The sequence below is a fragment of the Stegostoma tigrinum genome, chromosome 18 (genome assembly GCF_030684315.1).
Source record: "Stegostoma tigrinum isolate sSteTig4 chromosome 18, sSteTig4.hap1, whole genome shotgun sequence".
In the NCBI taxonomy this organism is placed as follows: Eukaryota; Metazoa; Chordata; class Chondrichthyes; order Orectolobiformes; family Stegostomatidae; genus Stegostoma; species Stegostoma tigrinum.
This window is the reverse complement of record NC_081371.1, coordinates 51,153,598-51,170,686: the sequence shown is the minus strand read 5'-3', so window position 1 is coordinate 51,170,686 and position 17,089 is coordinate 51,153,598. Positions and strand designations below refer to the sequence as shown.

Here is a 17,089-nt window from a genome sequence, read left to right as displayed (position 1 = left end):
ATGCAAGAGACCAGTGTGGCAAACCTTCGTTGCACCCCATCCATGGGCAAGGTGTCATCTCAACAAGGATTTAGACAACTGCAACAAGAGATTACTATTCCCGTACTTACAACTCTAGTGATAAAGGCCAGCTCAAAATTGCCTCTCAACTGATTGCTGCATCTGCACATTAATTTCCAGTAACTCAAGAACAAGGATACCAAGAGGTTCATCCAGCTCTACACTTTGTTAACAAGGATACCAAGGTCCCATTGGACATCAAGACTTCTCAACTCTTATTTTTTTTTAAAAAAGAAAATGCTGCATTTCTTTTTTTTTCCTATCAAAGTAGAAAACTTGACATTTTTGTATGTTACATCCCACATGCCATGCACTTGAACAATCATTTAATCTGTTTAAACCTACTTTAAGCCCCTTTGTATCCACACAATTTACATTCTCACCTAGTTATGGGTCACCAGCAACTTGGAAACATTATGTTTGGTCCCCACATCCAAATTACTGATTATAGATTGAGTAGCTGAGGTCCAAATACTTTGCAGTATCTAAATAGTCACTGCCTGCCAACCTGAGAGTGGCTGATTTAACTCTACTAGATTTATCTCTATTGGTTTCAGTTAACTAATTTTCACTCCATGTCAGTGGGAGGTTATTTTGTATTTTTCTCCATGAAGACAAAGTATTTGCATTATTTCGCTGCTATTTCCTTATTTGCCATTATAAATTCTCCTGCTTCTAAGACCCACACCTGTCAGTGTTTTTTCATATTGTACGATGTTATATAGTTTATGTTTGCACTAGTTTACATTGATGCTTTATTTTCCCTTCCTTTATCAGTTCCTCAGTCCTCCTTAGCTGAATTCTGAGGCATACTAATTTCCAGGCACACTTTTTTTTGGACAAGTTTAAAAGCATTTCCTTTGACCTAACATAATCTTTAAGTTCTTGTTTGTCAAAGTAGAATCGTTTCACTATTCAGAATTTATGTGTTATAGAGTCACAGTCACACAGCACAGAAGAGGCCCTAATGATCATTGAGTTTGCACTGACCTATCTACACCTATCCCATTTTCCAGCACTTGGCCACATTAAAAGGAATGTAAAATTGTTTTCAAGCATGCATTAATTCTTTAAATCCAAACTACTGCCTGTCTACCATCATACCTTTTAAATGTTTCCTGAACTACCACAGCCAACTTTCCCCTCATACCACTGTAGTTTCCTTACCCTGATTACGGATTAAGCTACATCACTGTCAAAATAAATGTAAAATTTTAGCATATCATGATCACTCTTTCCTAAATAAAAACTGAAAGAACTGACACTGTAAATCAGGAAGAAAAACAAAGTTGCTGGATAAGCTCAGCAGATCTGGCAGCATCTGAGAAGGGAAAAACAGAGTTAATGTTTCAGGTCCAGTGACCCTTCCTCAGAATCTTCGGGTCACTAGACCGGAAACGTTAACTCTGCTTTTTCTTTCAGAGATGCTGCCAGATTTGCTGAACTTTTCCAGCAACTTTGTTTTGGTTCACTCTTTTCTAAAGGCTCCTTTGCAATGAGATCCTTAGCCTTTTCTCACTGTACAAAAGTAGATGTAAAATAACCCAATTTCCAGTTGGTTGTTCAATGTTCTAATGTAGGGGAAAAACCTTGTATACATTCCAAGAATTAATCTTCCATAGCATTACTGCAATAGCCTTGTTACATATAATTCTAAATTCTTGACTTATACCATGATGTATGTTATCAGCACTGTTTAGGGGCCTATAATCAGCTCTCAATAATGTACTTGTTGCCCTAGGTATTGCTTAGTTCTATCAAACTGATCCTCTTGTACTAATGTACGGGTCTCATCTTTTATCAACACTGCTTTCTGCTTATACTACCTTCTACAGTAGCAGTGGTAGAAAGGAGGAGAATGTGATTGGAGTTAATGTGGTTTTGTTTAATTGATTCTTCGGATGTTTGCACCTCTGGCAATGCTAGCATTTGTTTCTTTCCCTCTTGTCGTTCTGAAAGTTTTTTGAGAGTTATCTTCCTGAACCACTGCAGTCCCACCTCCTTTTCCTTTCCTCCCTAGATATCAAATATCCTAGATATATATTCATTATGTGTATCCTCCTATTTCTGTCCTCATTAGAACGTGGCATAGGCTGTAATCTGAGGATTAACATCATTGAAATCCTGAATTTCCATCTCTTTTGTAGCTCTCTAAAACACGTTTTCAGAACCTCATCCTGTTCCTACATAGGGTTATTGCCACCAATGTGGATCAAGAGCTCTGGCTATTCACCCTGCCTGTAAGAATACACTGCAGTCACTAGACAACATTGCCTCCCTGTTGACAGGATTGGTTAAGTAAGTTATTGGAGTCCCATCTTCAACTGCAGAAAGGTCCTCTTGTTCCAAAAATTATTAAATCCTTTATTGTTCTTCCACTCCTCCTCCCCCCTCCTCTGCAGCTGAGCTATGATTGTGGTTAAAAATACTTGGAGATGCACAAAAAATGGTTTGTGTTAGTTAGTCCTCCAAATCTGCGACACCAGTCTTGGAGGCTGGGAATTGTGTGGTGAGTGACACAACCTCCGCCGCTGCAAAGGCTGCCCAACACCTATTCGACACAAATTGGGAGTGTGAAGGAATTCTCTCCAATGGTTGGAAACTAATGCCACCGAGGACAAGTCACCTCACTTGATTGGCACCCCAACCTCAGGTGGTTGCAGTGTACCATCATTGTAAACAATGCAACGACGTGACCAGACAAAAGCATCTTTCAAAACTGCAACATCTATCGTCTAGAAGAACAAGGGAAGCAGATACACAGGAACAATATCACTCGCAAGTTCCCTCCAAGTCTCACACATCTGGACGTGAAACTATAGCATCGTTCCTTTACTGTTGTTGATTAAAAATCCAAGCACTCCCCCCACTGGACTGCAGTGGTTCAGGAAGACAGCTCACAAAAAAAACTTTCAGACGGACAAGAAGGGATGGGCAACAAATGTCGGCATTGCCAGAGAGGCTTCAACAAAACCACAACAACTCCAATCATGTTCTCATCTCTACCACTGCTACTGTTGAGGGTAGTGAAAGTAAAACAATGATTTTGAAAAGAAACTGAAGAGGCAGTGAAGAGGAATAACGTTGCAACACAGGTGATAGAGTGAGGGAATAGGGCTGACTGATTTGTTCTAGAGTACTGGCATGGGCTTGATGGGTTAAGTGGTCTCGTGTTACAATGACAATGAACAGGAAGGCACCGGTCTTTCTCTGGTCCATATAGATAAGGGATTTACCTTATAAGAAACTACAGCTGCCATTCCGTATCTAATTGGGTTTCATTAAGCCAGCCAAGCACAATACTTTCCTGCCACCTCCATTACGCTGCCACATTTCACAGAGTCCATACAGTGTGGAAGCAGGCCATTTGGCCCATCAAGTTTACATCAACACTCCAAAAAGCATCCCACCCAGACTCATCTCCCCACTCTATCCTTGTAACCTACATTGCCTATGGCCATTCTACCAGGTCTGCACATCCCTGGACACTATGGGAAATTTAGCATGGTCAATCCACCTAAATTGCACATCTTTGGTCTGTGGGAGGAAACCAGAGCACCTGGAGGAAACCCACGCAGACACAAACTCCACACAGTTAGACGCCCAAGGATGGTATTGAACCTGGGTCCCTGGTGCTTTGAGGCAGCAGTGCCAACCACTGAGCCACCATGCTGCCCCAAATCTTCTTGCAAAGTCACAAAATTTACTAGGCAGAATTAAACCATCAGCATATTTCAGTAATCTCAGCGTGAAAACAGGGAAAGATGTCAAGGCACTGGTCTGAATAACAGTCTAGGAAATGGTCTCTGTTGCCAGTATATCTAAAGAAAACTAATCTTAAACCTCTATGATTAACAACTTGAGCAATAAAAGGTTTCCCTCTCCATCTGGGAACTTTAAATCACAAACCAGCAACAGATGAACCCCATTCCCTCATTACCATTATATATTCAGCTAAATCTTTAGGGCTATTGTGATGTAGTGGCATTGCATGTACCTCTGGGCCAGGCGGTCCAGATTCAATTCCCACCTCTTCCAGAGGTGTGTAATAAAACAGGGTTTTACCTTGTTTCCTAAAGGAAATACCTTTAAGCTAAATTTATAACTTTTGGAAAATTGGGTCTGGCCAGTCTTGCTATTTCATAAATTATAAACAAATAGGAATAAACACTTGCTGCCAACAGAAGAACAACTTAGGGTATTGTCACAAAAAATATACTCATTTAGCACTTAGTCCTGTACTCTGCCTCCATACAAAGATCTTGTCTTTGGTGTCTAATCAAACTCACCATTCCTTTGAGTAGTTGTGAATGCTTAAGAATTTTGCAAAGATTTGTGAATGCTTTGGGATTCTTTTTTACATTGTATCTTTGTATCATACAGCAATCATTTAAAAAAACTAAACCATAAAATTTGAAAAGCGAGACTTTACCTAAGTAAACAATTATAGACAATGAAATTCTGTTAATTGAAACATATGAACATTTAACAATTTCTAGACCAAAATGATTGAAATTATTGATTTATGGTGACAGCCACAGTTCCAAGGCTGCTTTTCAATATGATCACACTTAAACTGCAGACCTATAAAAATGGATTATTAGTGGAATGAATAATTGCATAATTCCACTTCCTTAGAGTTAATCTTTATCATCCCCATTAAAGGAAGCTAACAAAAGCCACCCTTATGTTTGGCTACTTTGTTGAAACACACAAGAATCTGTATCATTCATTTCAAAATCTGACACCGTTTTGTTTCAGAATGTGTTGCTTTTGAACTAAAAATCTGTAATTTTTTCTTAAGACTAAGTCAAATTCATTAAAATAATGAGAAACATAACTTACAATCACAATGTCTAAACCATAGGTCAATATATCTGGTAAGGTTTTTGTTAAAAGCTCAGCTTCGGTTGTTCCATTGAAACGATCGATTTTTCTTTTTGTGACTTTAAAAGCATCAGTGATTTTTTCTTGCTTGCCTCCCGAGTTCCCATTGGTTTTGCTTCGTTTGGTGCTTGCACCCTCAGACTTATTTTTCTCAGTCTTATTTTTTTGTTGTCCTGGAGGTCTTCCTCTTTTACGTTTTTGAGCTGCTGAAAGAGCATAGTAGCACCAAGTCCTGAATGATTGTGATTTTTGCATGTAGCTTAAAATTTCCTAGACTCTGGAAGGATCAAAGTGGATTTGAAAAGTGGCACACTTATGCAAGAAAGAAGACAGACAGAAAACAGGAATGGTATAAACAGAGAATGCTAGGGAAATTGTCAGCAGGTCTGGCGGCATTTGTAGAGACAGAAACTGAATTAACGTTTCAGAAGAGTCAAAAAGAAGACTCAAAATGGTAACTCAGTTTCTCTCTACAAACATGCTACCAGACCTGGTTAGTTTCTCCAGCATTCCCTGTGCTTGTTTCGGCTTTACAGCATCTACAGTGTTTTGCCTATATTTAAGCAGGAATAAGAGACCAGTTGATCTATCAGTCTTTCAGAAAACGCTATAATACAATGTTGAGGAGGGTCATCAGGACATTTACAAAATCAAAAAAAACCAAGAAGTTAACGTGGCTTTAAGAGAGGAACAGTTGACTGATTTATTAGAGTTCTCAGTGGATGTAGTAAGCAGGGTGGATAAAGGGGAACTAGTAGATGTGATGTATTTAATTTCCATAAGGCATCCAATAAAGTACCACATTAAAGATTACTGCATAAGATAAGAGCTCATGATGTTGTGGATGATATATTAGCAAGCATACAGGATTAGCTGATTAACTGTGCACATAGCACCAGGAATGTAAAAGGTGAATTATTTCTGATTTCTGCCAGTTAAGATATGACATATTCCAGTGAATAATGCAGAATTAATACTTATAGTTCCTTAGTTTGCTAAAATACTCAATGGATAGCATCAAGAGAGGGCAAAAGAGTTTAAAAAAATTCAACAGTCAGATTCACAGCAGCATTACCCAAATGCAACAGCAACATTGCTCTCTGATGAAGGGTCTAAGCCCGAAACGTCAGCTTTTGTGCTCCTGAGATGCTGCTTGGCCTGCTGTGTTCATCCAGCCTCACATTTTATTATCTTGGAATCTCCAGCATCTGCAGTTCCCATTATCTCTATTACTACAACAGTTGGTTTTCAGCAAAATGCTTCACACATACAAGAAAATGTAGTAAATGTTGTCTATTTGTAGAATCAAGTCTAATCTTGGACACTGAGTTTAGCTGGTTGGGTTAGTGAGTACCTTGAAGTTGTAAAACAGGTAAAAGGATACACAGTTTAACATAACCTGTAATATTGCAGGAAGGCCTAGCATTAAGATGGCACCGAATTTTGTTTTACCACAATATTCATTTGTGTGATAAGCAAAACATTCTTTTGGCTTGACTGCAGCATCCAGCTTGAGGCAAAAATTACTTGTGGTTACCTTCCAGGTAATCAGAGGAAGAATGGATACTTTCCAATACCAAAAGTGATGGTGTTAAGCACACTTATGACTATGTAGAATACACAGTGAGAAATGATTTGATCAGGTTAGCAATTAAATTACACAGAGTGCCAATGTGCCTGTTTCAGCATCAAGCTTGCGGATTGAACAAGTGGCTCAAATCCAACACACATTGACAAGTGAAGGTATGTATGTGGTAGACAGCAGTACAGAAAAGACTGATTTCTTAACTAGGACATTGCAGAAAAACAGCTGAAATGACTGTTCCATTTCAAAGATGACTTTGAGCACAAGATGCAGCCCAATATGACATGTGAGGAAATGCTTATACGCAGCTGCAGATGCATATATGAATCATCTATGAATCAGAAATTTGCAAGGCATAGGAAATTAGGTGTCATTCCATTGAAGACACATCGCTCATGGAACCCAATGATATGTCTCGACCAAACAGAGTCAACCTGTCTAGTTTAAAAATTTAAACAAACCTTGACAGTTAATTGTCAAGTATTAATATCTAGTGAAAACCTGAAGAACTGCAGATGCTGTAAATTAGAAACAAAAACAGAAGTTGCTGGAAAAGCTCAGCAGGTCTGATACCATCTGTGAAGAGAAATTAAAGTTAATGTTTCGAGTCTGGTGATCCTCCCTCAGTTCTGCCTCGAGTGCAGCTGATAGTTTGGGTGGCAATGGTGGCTCATTGGTTAGCACTGCTGCCTCACAACACCCAGGGACCCGGGTACAATCCCAGCCTTGGTCAACTGTCTGTGGGGGTTTGGGAAAGCACAATGGCTCAGTGGTTAGCACTGCGACCTCGCAGTGCCAGGGACACGGGTTCAATTCCAGCCTTGGGTGACTGTTTGTGTGGACTTTGCACGTTCTTCCCATGTCTGCGTGAGTTTCCTTCGGGTGCTCCGGTTTTCTCCCACAGTCCAAAGATGTGCAGGGTAGGTGGATTGGCCATGCTAATTTGCCCATAGTGCCCAGGGATGTTTAGGTTAGGTGGGTTAGGCATGGGGAAAATCAGGGGTAGGGGAATGGGTCTGGTTGGGATGCTCTTCGGAGGGGTAGTATGGACTTGTTGGGCCGAATGGCCTGTTTCCACACCACAGGGAATCTGTGATGTTGCTGCTGCTGGAAAAGCTCAGCAGGTCTGGCAACTTCTGTTTTTGTTTCAATTCATAGTGAACTGTCCATGGTAATACCAATCAGTGTCCAGAAACCAAACAATAAGCACTGTCTTCTTAGTAAAAATATTGTGTTTCCTTTATTTTAGTATTTTTTGCAAGAAAGTATGTCATAAATTTCAACAAGATGTGTCTTTTTTCAGCAATACTTAAATATCATGCAATTAAAAAGAATTATCCATGATGCAACAAAATGGTAAAATGATTAAAAATATAATGATGTTGTAGATTTTGTTTGGAGGCAACATCATGAAATCATATAAGAACATAAGAATTACGAACAGGAGTAGGCCATCTGGCCCCTCGAGCCTGCCCCGCCATTCACGAAAATCATGGCTGATCTTTCTGAGAATCAGCTCCGCCTTCCAAAATGTACGATCTCGCATTTGTCCTAATTAAATTTTACCTGTCATTTCTCGGCACAAGCCTCTAGCCTATGTATACCCTGTTGTATCCTCTGGCAATCCTCCCCACTATCCGCAGCTGCCCCATCTTTGTGTCATCTGCAAACTTACTAAACAGACCATCTACTTTCTCCTACAAATCATTTAAATATATTACTATATTTAAATATATAAACTACAGCAGTCTCAGCACTGATTCCTGTGGAATACCACTGGTCACAGATCTCCAGTCAGAAAAACACCCCTCCACCAGCTATGTTATGTTTTCTACGATGTCGCCAATTCTGTATCCATCTTACCGCTCATCATGGATCCCATGTGACTTCAACTTCAGTATCAGGCTGCCATGAGGGACTTTGTCAATGGCCTTGCTAAAGTCCATGCAGACAATATCCACTGCCCTGTACTCATCAATCATCTATGTTACTTCCGCAAAAAAACTCAATCAAGTTTGAGACCCCATAAGTTTGACTTCTTCAGCTCTAAAACTACCCATCTCCAACATCCCTTTACTCTCTCAAGTCTGTGAATACGCTGCTGCCTGCCTTATTCAAATATCCTAAGTAATTTTGACAATGATAGATGATCTCTTGTCAACCTCTTGAGATGCTTGCAAGCACTTGGATTAACCAAACCTTCTTCCAAAACAGACGGGGCCACTCTCACCCAGCTCCACTCTTACTCATCTATCATTGTCAACAGATCATCTACAATAGCTGTTAGTTGTGCCACTGTACCTTGGGTGTCCCCAAGAGTCTATAATTGACCATGTTTTGTTTCTCACTTACATATGCATTGCAGCAACATCATCCAGAAATATAGTTTTGCTGTCCACATACACGCTGATGAGACAAAGCTATACCTCACTTGATCCCACCATCTTCTCTCATTTTCAAACTGCTTGTCTGACAGAGTTCAATCAGCACAAATTTCATTCAATTAAACAGTGGTAAGGCAAAAACCATTATCAAACATCAACCCAAATTTCACCCCCTAGCCTTTAATGTTGCCCCTCTCCCTGGCAACTACGAGGTAGAACCAGACTCTTCGTAACCTTGGTGTTATATCAAAGCATGATATGAATGTATATCTCCAAACCTACCCTGCTACCATAGTCCTTCTGTTGTTGTTATTGATGCTTGTAGGCTCTAGAATCAACTGTTTTAATAAGCTCCTGATGTACTGAGCCTCAGACTTTCCATTCCAAATAAGCTCGAAGCAATTGAAAGCTGTGCCTGTGACTTTTACCAAGTCCTGTTCACCCCTCACCTGTGTTCACTCACCTACTTTGCTTTCACCTTTGAGTAACATCCCATTTAAAAAATTCCCACTGTTTTTGAGCCCCTCACCCTTCTATGGAAACTCCAGCCCTCTGACATACTTGCACTCCTCCAATTGTGATCTCTTCAACATGCCTGATTTTAGCTTTGCCACCAAAGGCGGCTGTTCCCTAACTATCAAGGTCTCATAATCCTCTTTTCCTTGCGTTCCTCTCTGAAGGCAGTCCTTAAAACCAACTCCATTGCCCAAGCTCTCGGTCACCTGATATAACAACACTCTACGTGGCTAGGTGTAAATTTATCTTATATTCCTGTAAAGCGCCTTGAGATTTCTTTTTACCAAAGGTGTAAAACGGGTCATTGCTCGTCTAAACAGAAGAAATCTAGTTTCCTGGCCTTATTCAGACAGTCAACAGGCCGCAGAAAGAGGTGCAATTTTATGTTTAACATCTGTTTTCCAGGCGGAGTTTTAGTTTTATTGTTGATGTTCTGCGGCGAATTTCGGAAGAGAAAATACTTCCATTCAGTCCTGGACACGCTTACCTTGTCCGGCCTCTGTCGGCGGGGCTGCGGCCTCCTCCAGACTGTCGGGATCGGGCCCTGTGGCTGACTGGGCCTGCTGGAGACGCGGCGGCAGCGGGTCGGAGCTCCCGTACCTAGGGGTGAACACAAAGAGGGGAAGAGAATTGAGACCGTGCGCCAGGATCGACAGAAATGCGGAAGTGTTCGAGGAGGTAAAGACCGAGGCCTGAGCCCCGCAGCGGCTGGCTGCTTTCCCCCTCATCCCCCGGCCGCCGCTCGCTCGCTCACCAATTCTGAAAGTACTCGGACGACAGCCTCGGGCCTTCGAGCAGTCTCTGCGCCTCCATCGCCGTTTCTGAGGGAAAAGTGGGAGCTCGTCAACCCCGCCAAACAAAAGGGGCCGCCCGCCCGCTCCTACAGGGGGCGCACGAGGCCCAGACCCCACCAAATAACGTGCTTCCGCGCAAGAAGGAGGGGTGGGAGACTGAACCTACAGAAATTGTATGCGTCATTAAGGTCAAAGACGTGCACTCAAAGTTCCTCATTTAATATAAATAAAATATTCTATAACTAGTTATTTTTTAGTCATTCTCTACATTAAATTAAAGATCATTCACATCTCATATCTCTTATTCTGCCCCCCCTTGTCACCATTAATAGATTCTGAGCTGGAGGTTCCATTCCTAGCGGTTTCTGTTGCCGGCGGCTCAGAGTCGAAGGGAGGTAAGGCAAATATTGTCAGTGGATGTAGAGGGAAATGGGCCTTTCCGGCAGCGCATGTTATCTCGGTGGTTGTTTTAAAGTTCGTTGTGGTTAACGGATGGAGGATGCAGTCGCTGAACGATCCGTGGAGTGAAGGTCTGTGTGTGCATATTGAAGGGCGGAACGAACGTTGTTGCTTCGTTACGGCAGGAGGGACGATTGTGAGTGAAGCATCATCTTCCATCCCCCAACAACAAGTTGAAGGTTGTAAAGTTGGGACGACAGGGAACTGGTAAGTGCTTCCCCACTTCCACCTAAACTGTAAATCTGGAGATCCGAGATAATGGGAACTGCACATGCTGGAGAATCAGAGAGGAAGGGTCTAGGCCCGAAACGTCAGCTTTTGTGCTCCTGAGATGCTACTTGGCCTGCTGTGTTCATCCAGCCTCACATTTTATTATCTTGTAATGCTGTAGATCCGATGGGAGCTGTGCCTTCCTCGGTGCGACTTCTTTGGGCCGCTCTGCTGGTCGACGAATTGCTTGTTCAATAACCTGGAAATTCAGAATAAAGGCTTGAGGTGCATAAACCTATAAACGGATAAATTAGATACGGGACAACCGAAGGCACCGTTAAGGTAAAGAACAAGTGGTTTGGAGTGGAAAGGAAGGTGAAGGAGGAGGAAATCATCCAGAAGCTGGGTGTCTGGAACTCACTGCCTTAAACTTTGGTAGAGGTGAGAATCCGAAAGACACTTAAGTATTTGGATGAGCAGTTGAAACGCTATAGCATGCAAGACTCGGGGCTAAATGTGGATAAAATAAGATTAGAGTAGATGCTTGATGATCAGTGTCGACACAAAAGGTCACTGACCCTATGACTGTGAAATTCTCTTCACTCGGCCGGTGATGAAGATGTAGAACTCCTTCCCGCAAGGAGTAGTGGAGGCAAGTAGTTTCGATGCATTTGAGGGGAAATCTGATGACTATGCGAGGTAGAAGGGAATGGCGGATGAGGCTGATATTTAAATGATGTGCACCGTCCCGTCACAAGTACAGCAAACCATGTACTTGTTTCTGTGCTGTGCATCTTGTGTAATCTTGGCTCGCATTGCCTCATATCATTTAATACTTGTCGATAACAATCTGACGTAAAATAAATTTGCGGAAGAGATTCAAACAACTTCCACTTTTTGTGTGAATTTATTTAACTTGATTTCGGTCTTTATAACCCGAATCCTAAGTCTCCTCGACTGGCAGAAATAGTTTATCTTAACTACCATATCTGTCCCCCTTAATGTTTTGGAAACGCTGGTCGTCATTTTTAACCTTATAAATCCTAAAGTCATAGAATCCCTACAGTGTGGAAGTAGGCCATTCAGCCCATTGAATCTACACTGATCCTGTGAAGAGCATCCCACCCAGACCCGTCTCCCCATATTGATGCAACTTTGCATTTCCCATGGCTAATCCACTCAGCCTGCACATCCATGGAGGCTACAGGCAATTTAGCATGGCCAATCCACGTAACCTGTGGGGGGAAACTGAAGCACCTAGCTGAAACTCACACAGACATGGGTGGAACATGTAAATTCTGCACAGACAGTCACCCAAGGCTGGAATTGAACTCGGCACTGTGAGGCAAGGTGCTAACCACTGTGCCACCCACATGTGTGCTGTCCTTGTAATTTTACCCTTGTAGCCCAAATACTGTTCTGGTAAATCTACAATACATGCTCCATGGTCAAAGTATCACCTGCTCCATCAGCAGTCCAGTGACCTGAGTGCCTCAGTTCATTATAATATATGAACAGATGGTGCATTAAATAAAGCAAAACCATTGCTGATGTTGCCAATAATTGGCAAGTCAGGTAGGCTTTGTGCAAAGTACAGGCAAGTTAATACAGATCTGAAAACAAAACGCACAAAATATTCAGGAGCTTACAGGCAGCTGACATCTGTGAAATATACCCTGAATATTAGGAAGATGCTATGCAAATCGTAGTTAATTTGTTAGACTCAATTAATACCATCTCCTGCATACAGAATATTCCAACATGCAAAACTCCCAAGTGAATTTTTAAAACAAATTAAAAAATTGAAAAATAAATTTATTTCCTTCCTTGTTTTTCCGATATAGTTTAGCATCTCCTTCAAGGAGTTGTGCAACTGCCCATGTAAAGAAACCTCCAGCTGTAATCACAGCTACACTGCTGATGTATCAGTTCCCCAGAGGGAAAATATGACCAAGTGTTTAAAAAAAAGATTGAGAAAGCAGCTGATTTTAAGCTGATTTCAGCTTACAATGTGCTATATTCCTGGCAGTCATAAGTAGGAGCTTGGGAGTATACTGCCATTCAAAAGTTTAATTCCTTGCTGAGACTGACATCCACTCTACGTTTCTGCTAAATCTTTATTCTGAAAGAAATCTAAAATCTCTCCATTTCAGTCTTAAACTACTTGACAACTGAGCATCCACAGCCATTTTGGATAGTGAATTTCAGTGCTTCACAGCATTCTGATTGAAAAATAATAAGAATATAGTATACTTTTGCTCTACATCCAATCTGAAAGATTCTGAAATCTGCTCCTATATGTACACTGGAACGTAATATAATAGTTACAAATTTTTACACGGAATACGAGCAACACTGGCAAAGCCTTAGATGTGCTACCAGTTCCTAGTTGTTGTAGAGAAGGTCCTGATCAGCTGCTGCTTTCAACTGCTACAGCCTAATGTAGCTCAATGCTGCTCAGAAAGGTATACAATTTCGTAGTTTAAAATGTATAATGCATTTTGACTTCCAGAAATTGGTAGATTATCTGCTACAAGTTTACAGTTGCCTCTTATACTGGGTTTTTAAATGTTTGAGCAATCAAAAATGCATGCTAAATGAAGATTCTTGTGTAGCATCTGTATATAAATTTTTGAGAACAACTGGTGACACTGAAAAAGAACAGTACAGCACAAGAATAGGCCATACAGCCCACCAAGCCTGCGCCAACACATCATACATTTCTAAACGAAAAAATCCTTGCCCGTACACAGTCTGTATTCCTCTTCCCTGCCTATTCATATATCTGACAAGATGCCTCTTAAATATTGCTATTATATCTGTTTTCACCAACTCCTCTGGTGGCTTGTTTTGGGCATTTACTATGTGTAAAACAAAACACACTTGCTTCTCACGTCTCCGTTAAACTTTTTCTGCTTTACCTTAAATCTATGCCCCCTAGCAATTGACATTTCTACTCTAGGAAAAGTGCTCCGACTATCTATTTTATCCATGCCTTTCATAATTTAGAAAACTTCTATATGGTTGTCCCTCAGCCTCTGATGTTCGAGTGAAAACAAGCCAAGTTTGTCCAAACTCTTCTCACAGCTATTATCCTCCCAACTAGGTAAAATCTGGTAAACCTTTTCTAAGCCCACTCCAAAGCTTCCGCATCCTTCTGGTAGTGTAGCAACCAGAACTGTAAGCAATATTGCAAATGTGGCTGAATAATATTCCAAATGTGGCTGCAACATGACTTGTTGAGTGTATTTTCTATGCCACGACTGATGAAGGCAAGCATGCTATATGCCTTCTAAACCACTTTATCCATTTGTACTGCCACTTTTGGAACTGTGGACCTGTACACCTAGATCCCTCTGTATGTTAATGCTTCTATTAACTATGTACTTCCCTCCTGCGATAGATCTTCCAACATGCATCACTTCATATTAGTCTGGTTCAAATTCCATCTGCTGTTTCTCTGCCCAAGTCTCTCACACCTGTCAATATCGTGCTGTATCCTCTGGCAATCCTCCTCATGATCCACAGGGGAGACAATGGCGTAGTGGTATTAGCGCTTGACTGTTAATCCAGAAATACAGCTAATGTTCTGGGGAGAGAGATAATGGGAACTGCAGATGCTGGAGATTCCAAGATAATAAAATGTGAGGCTGGATGAACACAGCAGGCCAAGCAGCATCTCAGGAGCACAAAAGCTGACGTTTCGGGCCTAGACCCTTCATCTGATGAAGGGTCTAGGCCCGAAACGTCAGCTTTTGTGCTCCTGAGATGCTGCTTGGCCTGCTGTGTTCATCCAGCCTCACATTTTATTATCTTATAATGTTCTTGGGACTTGGGTTTAATCCTGCACAACAGATGGTGGAATTTTAATTCAAGTTTTAAAAAATCTAGAATTAAGAATTTACCAATGGCCATGAAACCATTGTCAGTTGTCAGAAAAACCCATCGTGTTCACTAATGTTATTCAGGGAAGGAAATTTGCTATCCTCACCTCATCTGGCTTACATGTGACTCCAGAGAACAGCAATGTGGTTGACTCTCAGTTGCTGTCTGAAATGGCTTAGCTAGCCATTCAGTCTTACCAATTGCTATAAAATCTTAAAGAAATGAAATCTGACAGATCACCTTGCAGCGACCTAGGTAGGAAAAGCAGAAACAGCCCTGTTGACTCTGCAAAGTCCTCCTTATTCTAGTGCCAAAATTGGGACAGCTGTCTCACAGACAAGTCAAGCAACAGCCTGACATAGACATACTCATGGGATGATACCTTACAGGTAATGTCCCAGACACCAGCAGCACCATCCCTGGATATGTCCTGTCCCACTGGCAGAAGTGGCAGTGCAATGGCGTACACTTGGGTGGGAGTTGCCATGGGAGCCCTCAACATTGTCACTGGACCCCATTACATCTTGTGGCTTCAATTTAAACATGGGTCAGGAAACCTCCTGCTGGTTACCACGTACTGTCCTCCCTCGGCTGATGAATCAGTACTCTTCATAGTGAACAATACTTGGGGGAGCACTGAGGATTGTAAGGACAAAAAATGTACTCTGGGGTATTTCAATGTCCACTAACAAGAGCGGCTGAGCAGCAGTGCTACTGATGAAGCTGGTCAGGCCATAAACCACGTAGTTGCTGGATTGGTTATGTATCAGGTGGTGAGGGAGCCAACAAGAGGGAAGAACATTCTTGATCTCATCCTTACCAGTCTGCTGGCTACAGATACATCTGTCCATGGCAATACTTGTAAGAATGACCACTGCATGGTCCTTATGGAGACACAGTCCCACCTTTGCATTGAGAATAATTTCCACCGTGTTGTGTGGCACTATCGCTGTGCTAAATGGAACAGACTTTGAACAGATCTCGCAACTCAAGACTGGGCATCCATGAGGCGCTGTGGGCCAGCAACAGCAGCAGAATAGTCCTCAGCACAATCTTTAACCTCATGGCCTGGCATATTCACCACTCGATCATTACCAACAAGCCGGGGATCAGCCTTGGTTCAAGTGCAGGAGGGTATGTTAGGAGCAGCACTGGGCAGACCTAAAAAATGAGGTGTCACCCTGGTGAAGCTACTAAGCAGGACTACTTGCATGCCAAACATCATATGCACCAGGTAATAGTCAGAACTAAGTGATCCTACAACCAACAGATAAGATCTAAGCCCTGCTGTCCTGCCATATTCAATCGTGGAGGGTGGAGGACCATTAAATAACTCAATGGAGGAGGAGGCTCCATAAATATCCCCATGCTCAATGATGAAAAAGCCTAGCGCATCAGTGCAAAAGATAAGGCTGAAGTATTTGTAGCAATCTTTGGCCAGAAGTGCTAAGTGGATGATCCATCTCTGCCTTTTCCAGTGGTCCCCAGCATTACAGATAGCAGTCTTCAGCCAGTTCGATTCATTCCACGTGTTATCAAGAAACTGTTGGAGGCAGTGAATACTGAAAAGGCTGTGGATCCTGATAACATTCAGGCAGTAGTAGTGAAGACTTGCACTTTTGGATCCAAGCTGTTCTAATACAGTTACAACACTAGCTTTATTGGACAATGTGGAAACTTGCCAGGTTATGTCCTGTACATAAAAAGCATAATACAAATCCAACCCAATCAATTGTCGCTCCATCAATTAACTCATGATCGTCAATGAAGTGTCATCAATAATATTATCAAGCAGCCCCTGCTCAGTGACGGCCACTTTGGGTTCTGTCAGGGCCAGTCAGCTTAGTTCAAACATGGATCAAAGAGCTGAATTCCAGAGGTTGGATGAAAGTGACAGCCCTTGTCATCAAGGCTGCATTTGACTGAGTATGGAGTCAAGGAGCCTTAACAAAACTGGAATCAATGTTCGCTGACGATTGACGATGTTCAGCATTATTTGTAACTCTTCAGATACTGAAGTAGTGCATGATCAAATGTAACAAGATCTGGACAATCCGGACAGCAAAACTAAAGAGCTGATCATCGACTTCAGGAAGCAAGTTGGAGGGCACGGCCCTCTTTACATCAGCCGAGCTGAAATGGTTATGGTCAATAGCATCAAGTTTCTAAGTGTAACAGTGACCAACAATTTGTCCTGGATCACCTATGTTGATGCAACAGTCAAGAAGAAACAACATTACCTCTTCTTCCTCAGGAGGCTAAGGAAATCTGGCGTGTTCAAAAGGACTTCCACTACCTTTTTACAGATG

The 17,089-nt window shown here is 41.8% G+C and overlaps 2 protein-coding genes across 9 annotated transcripts in view; one reads left to right on the top strand and one right to left on the bottom strand.

Moving 5' to 3' along the window:
* LOC125460755 (G/T mismatch-specific thymine DNA glycosylase-like) overlaps positions 1 to 10,352 on the bottom strand; it is a 22,977-nt gene extending 12,625 nt beyond the window's left edge. Inside the window, exons 1-3 of one of the 4 annotated variants that reach the window (XM_048548602.2) lie at positions 10,187 to 10,352; positions 9,920 to 10,032; positions 4,906 to 5,153 (exon numbers count right to left, since the gene is read on the bottom strand). In XM_048548602.2, coding sequence (XP_048404559.1) covers positions 4,906 to 5,153; positions 9,920 to 10,032; positions 10,187 to 10,245 — 420 coding nt within the window. In that variant the 5' untranslated portion in view covers positions 10,246 to 10,352. Of the gene's footprint in view, positions 1 to 4,905; positions 5,154 to 9,919; positions 10,033 to 10,186 lie in introns of those variants that run through there. The other 3 variants (XM_048548604.2, XM_048548605.1, XM_048548606.1) reach the window with 3 other exon arrangements.
* LOC125460756 (ubiquinol-cytochrome-c reductase complex assembly factor 6) overlaps positions 10,306 to 17,089 on the top strand; it is a 19,025-nt gene continuing 12,241 nt past the window's right edge. For 2 of the 5 annotated variants that reach the window (XM_048548611.2, XM_048548610.2), the window contains exons 1-3: positions 10,306 to 10,414; positions 10,559 to 10,892; positions 11,077 to 11,237. The gene's annotated coding sequence lies outside the window, so the exon portion shown is untranslated. Of the gene's footprint in view, positions 10,415 to 10,542; positions 10,893 to 11,076; positions 11,337 to 17,089 lie in introns of those variants that run through there. The other 3 variants (XM_059652532.1, XM_048548609.2, XM_048548608.2) reach the window with 3 other exon arrangements.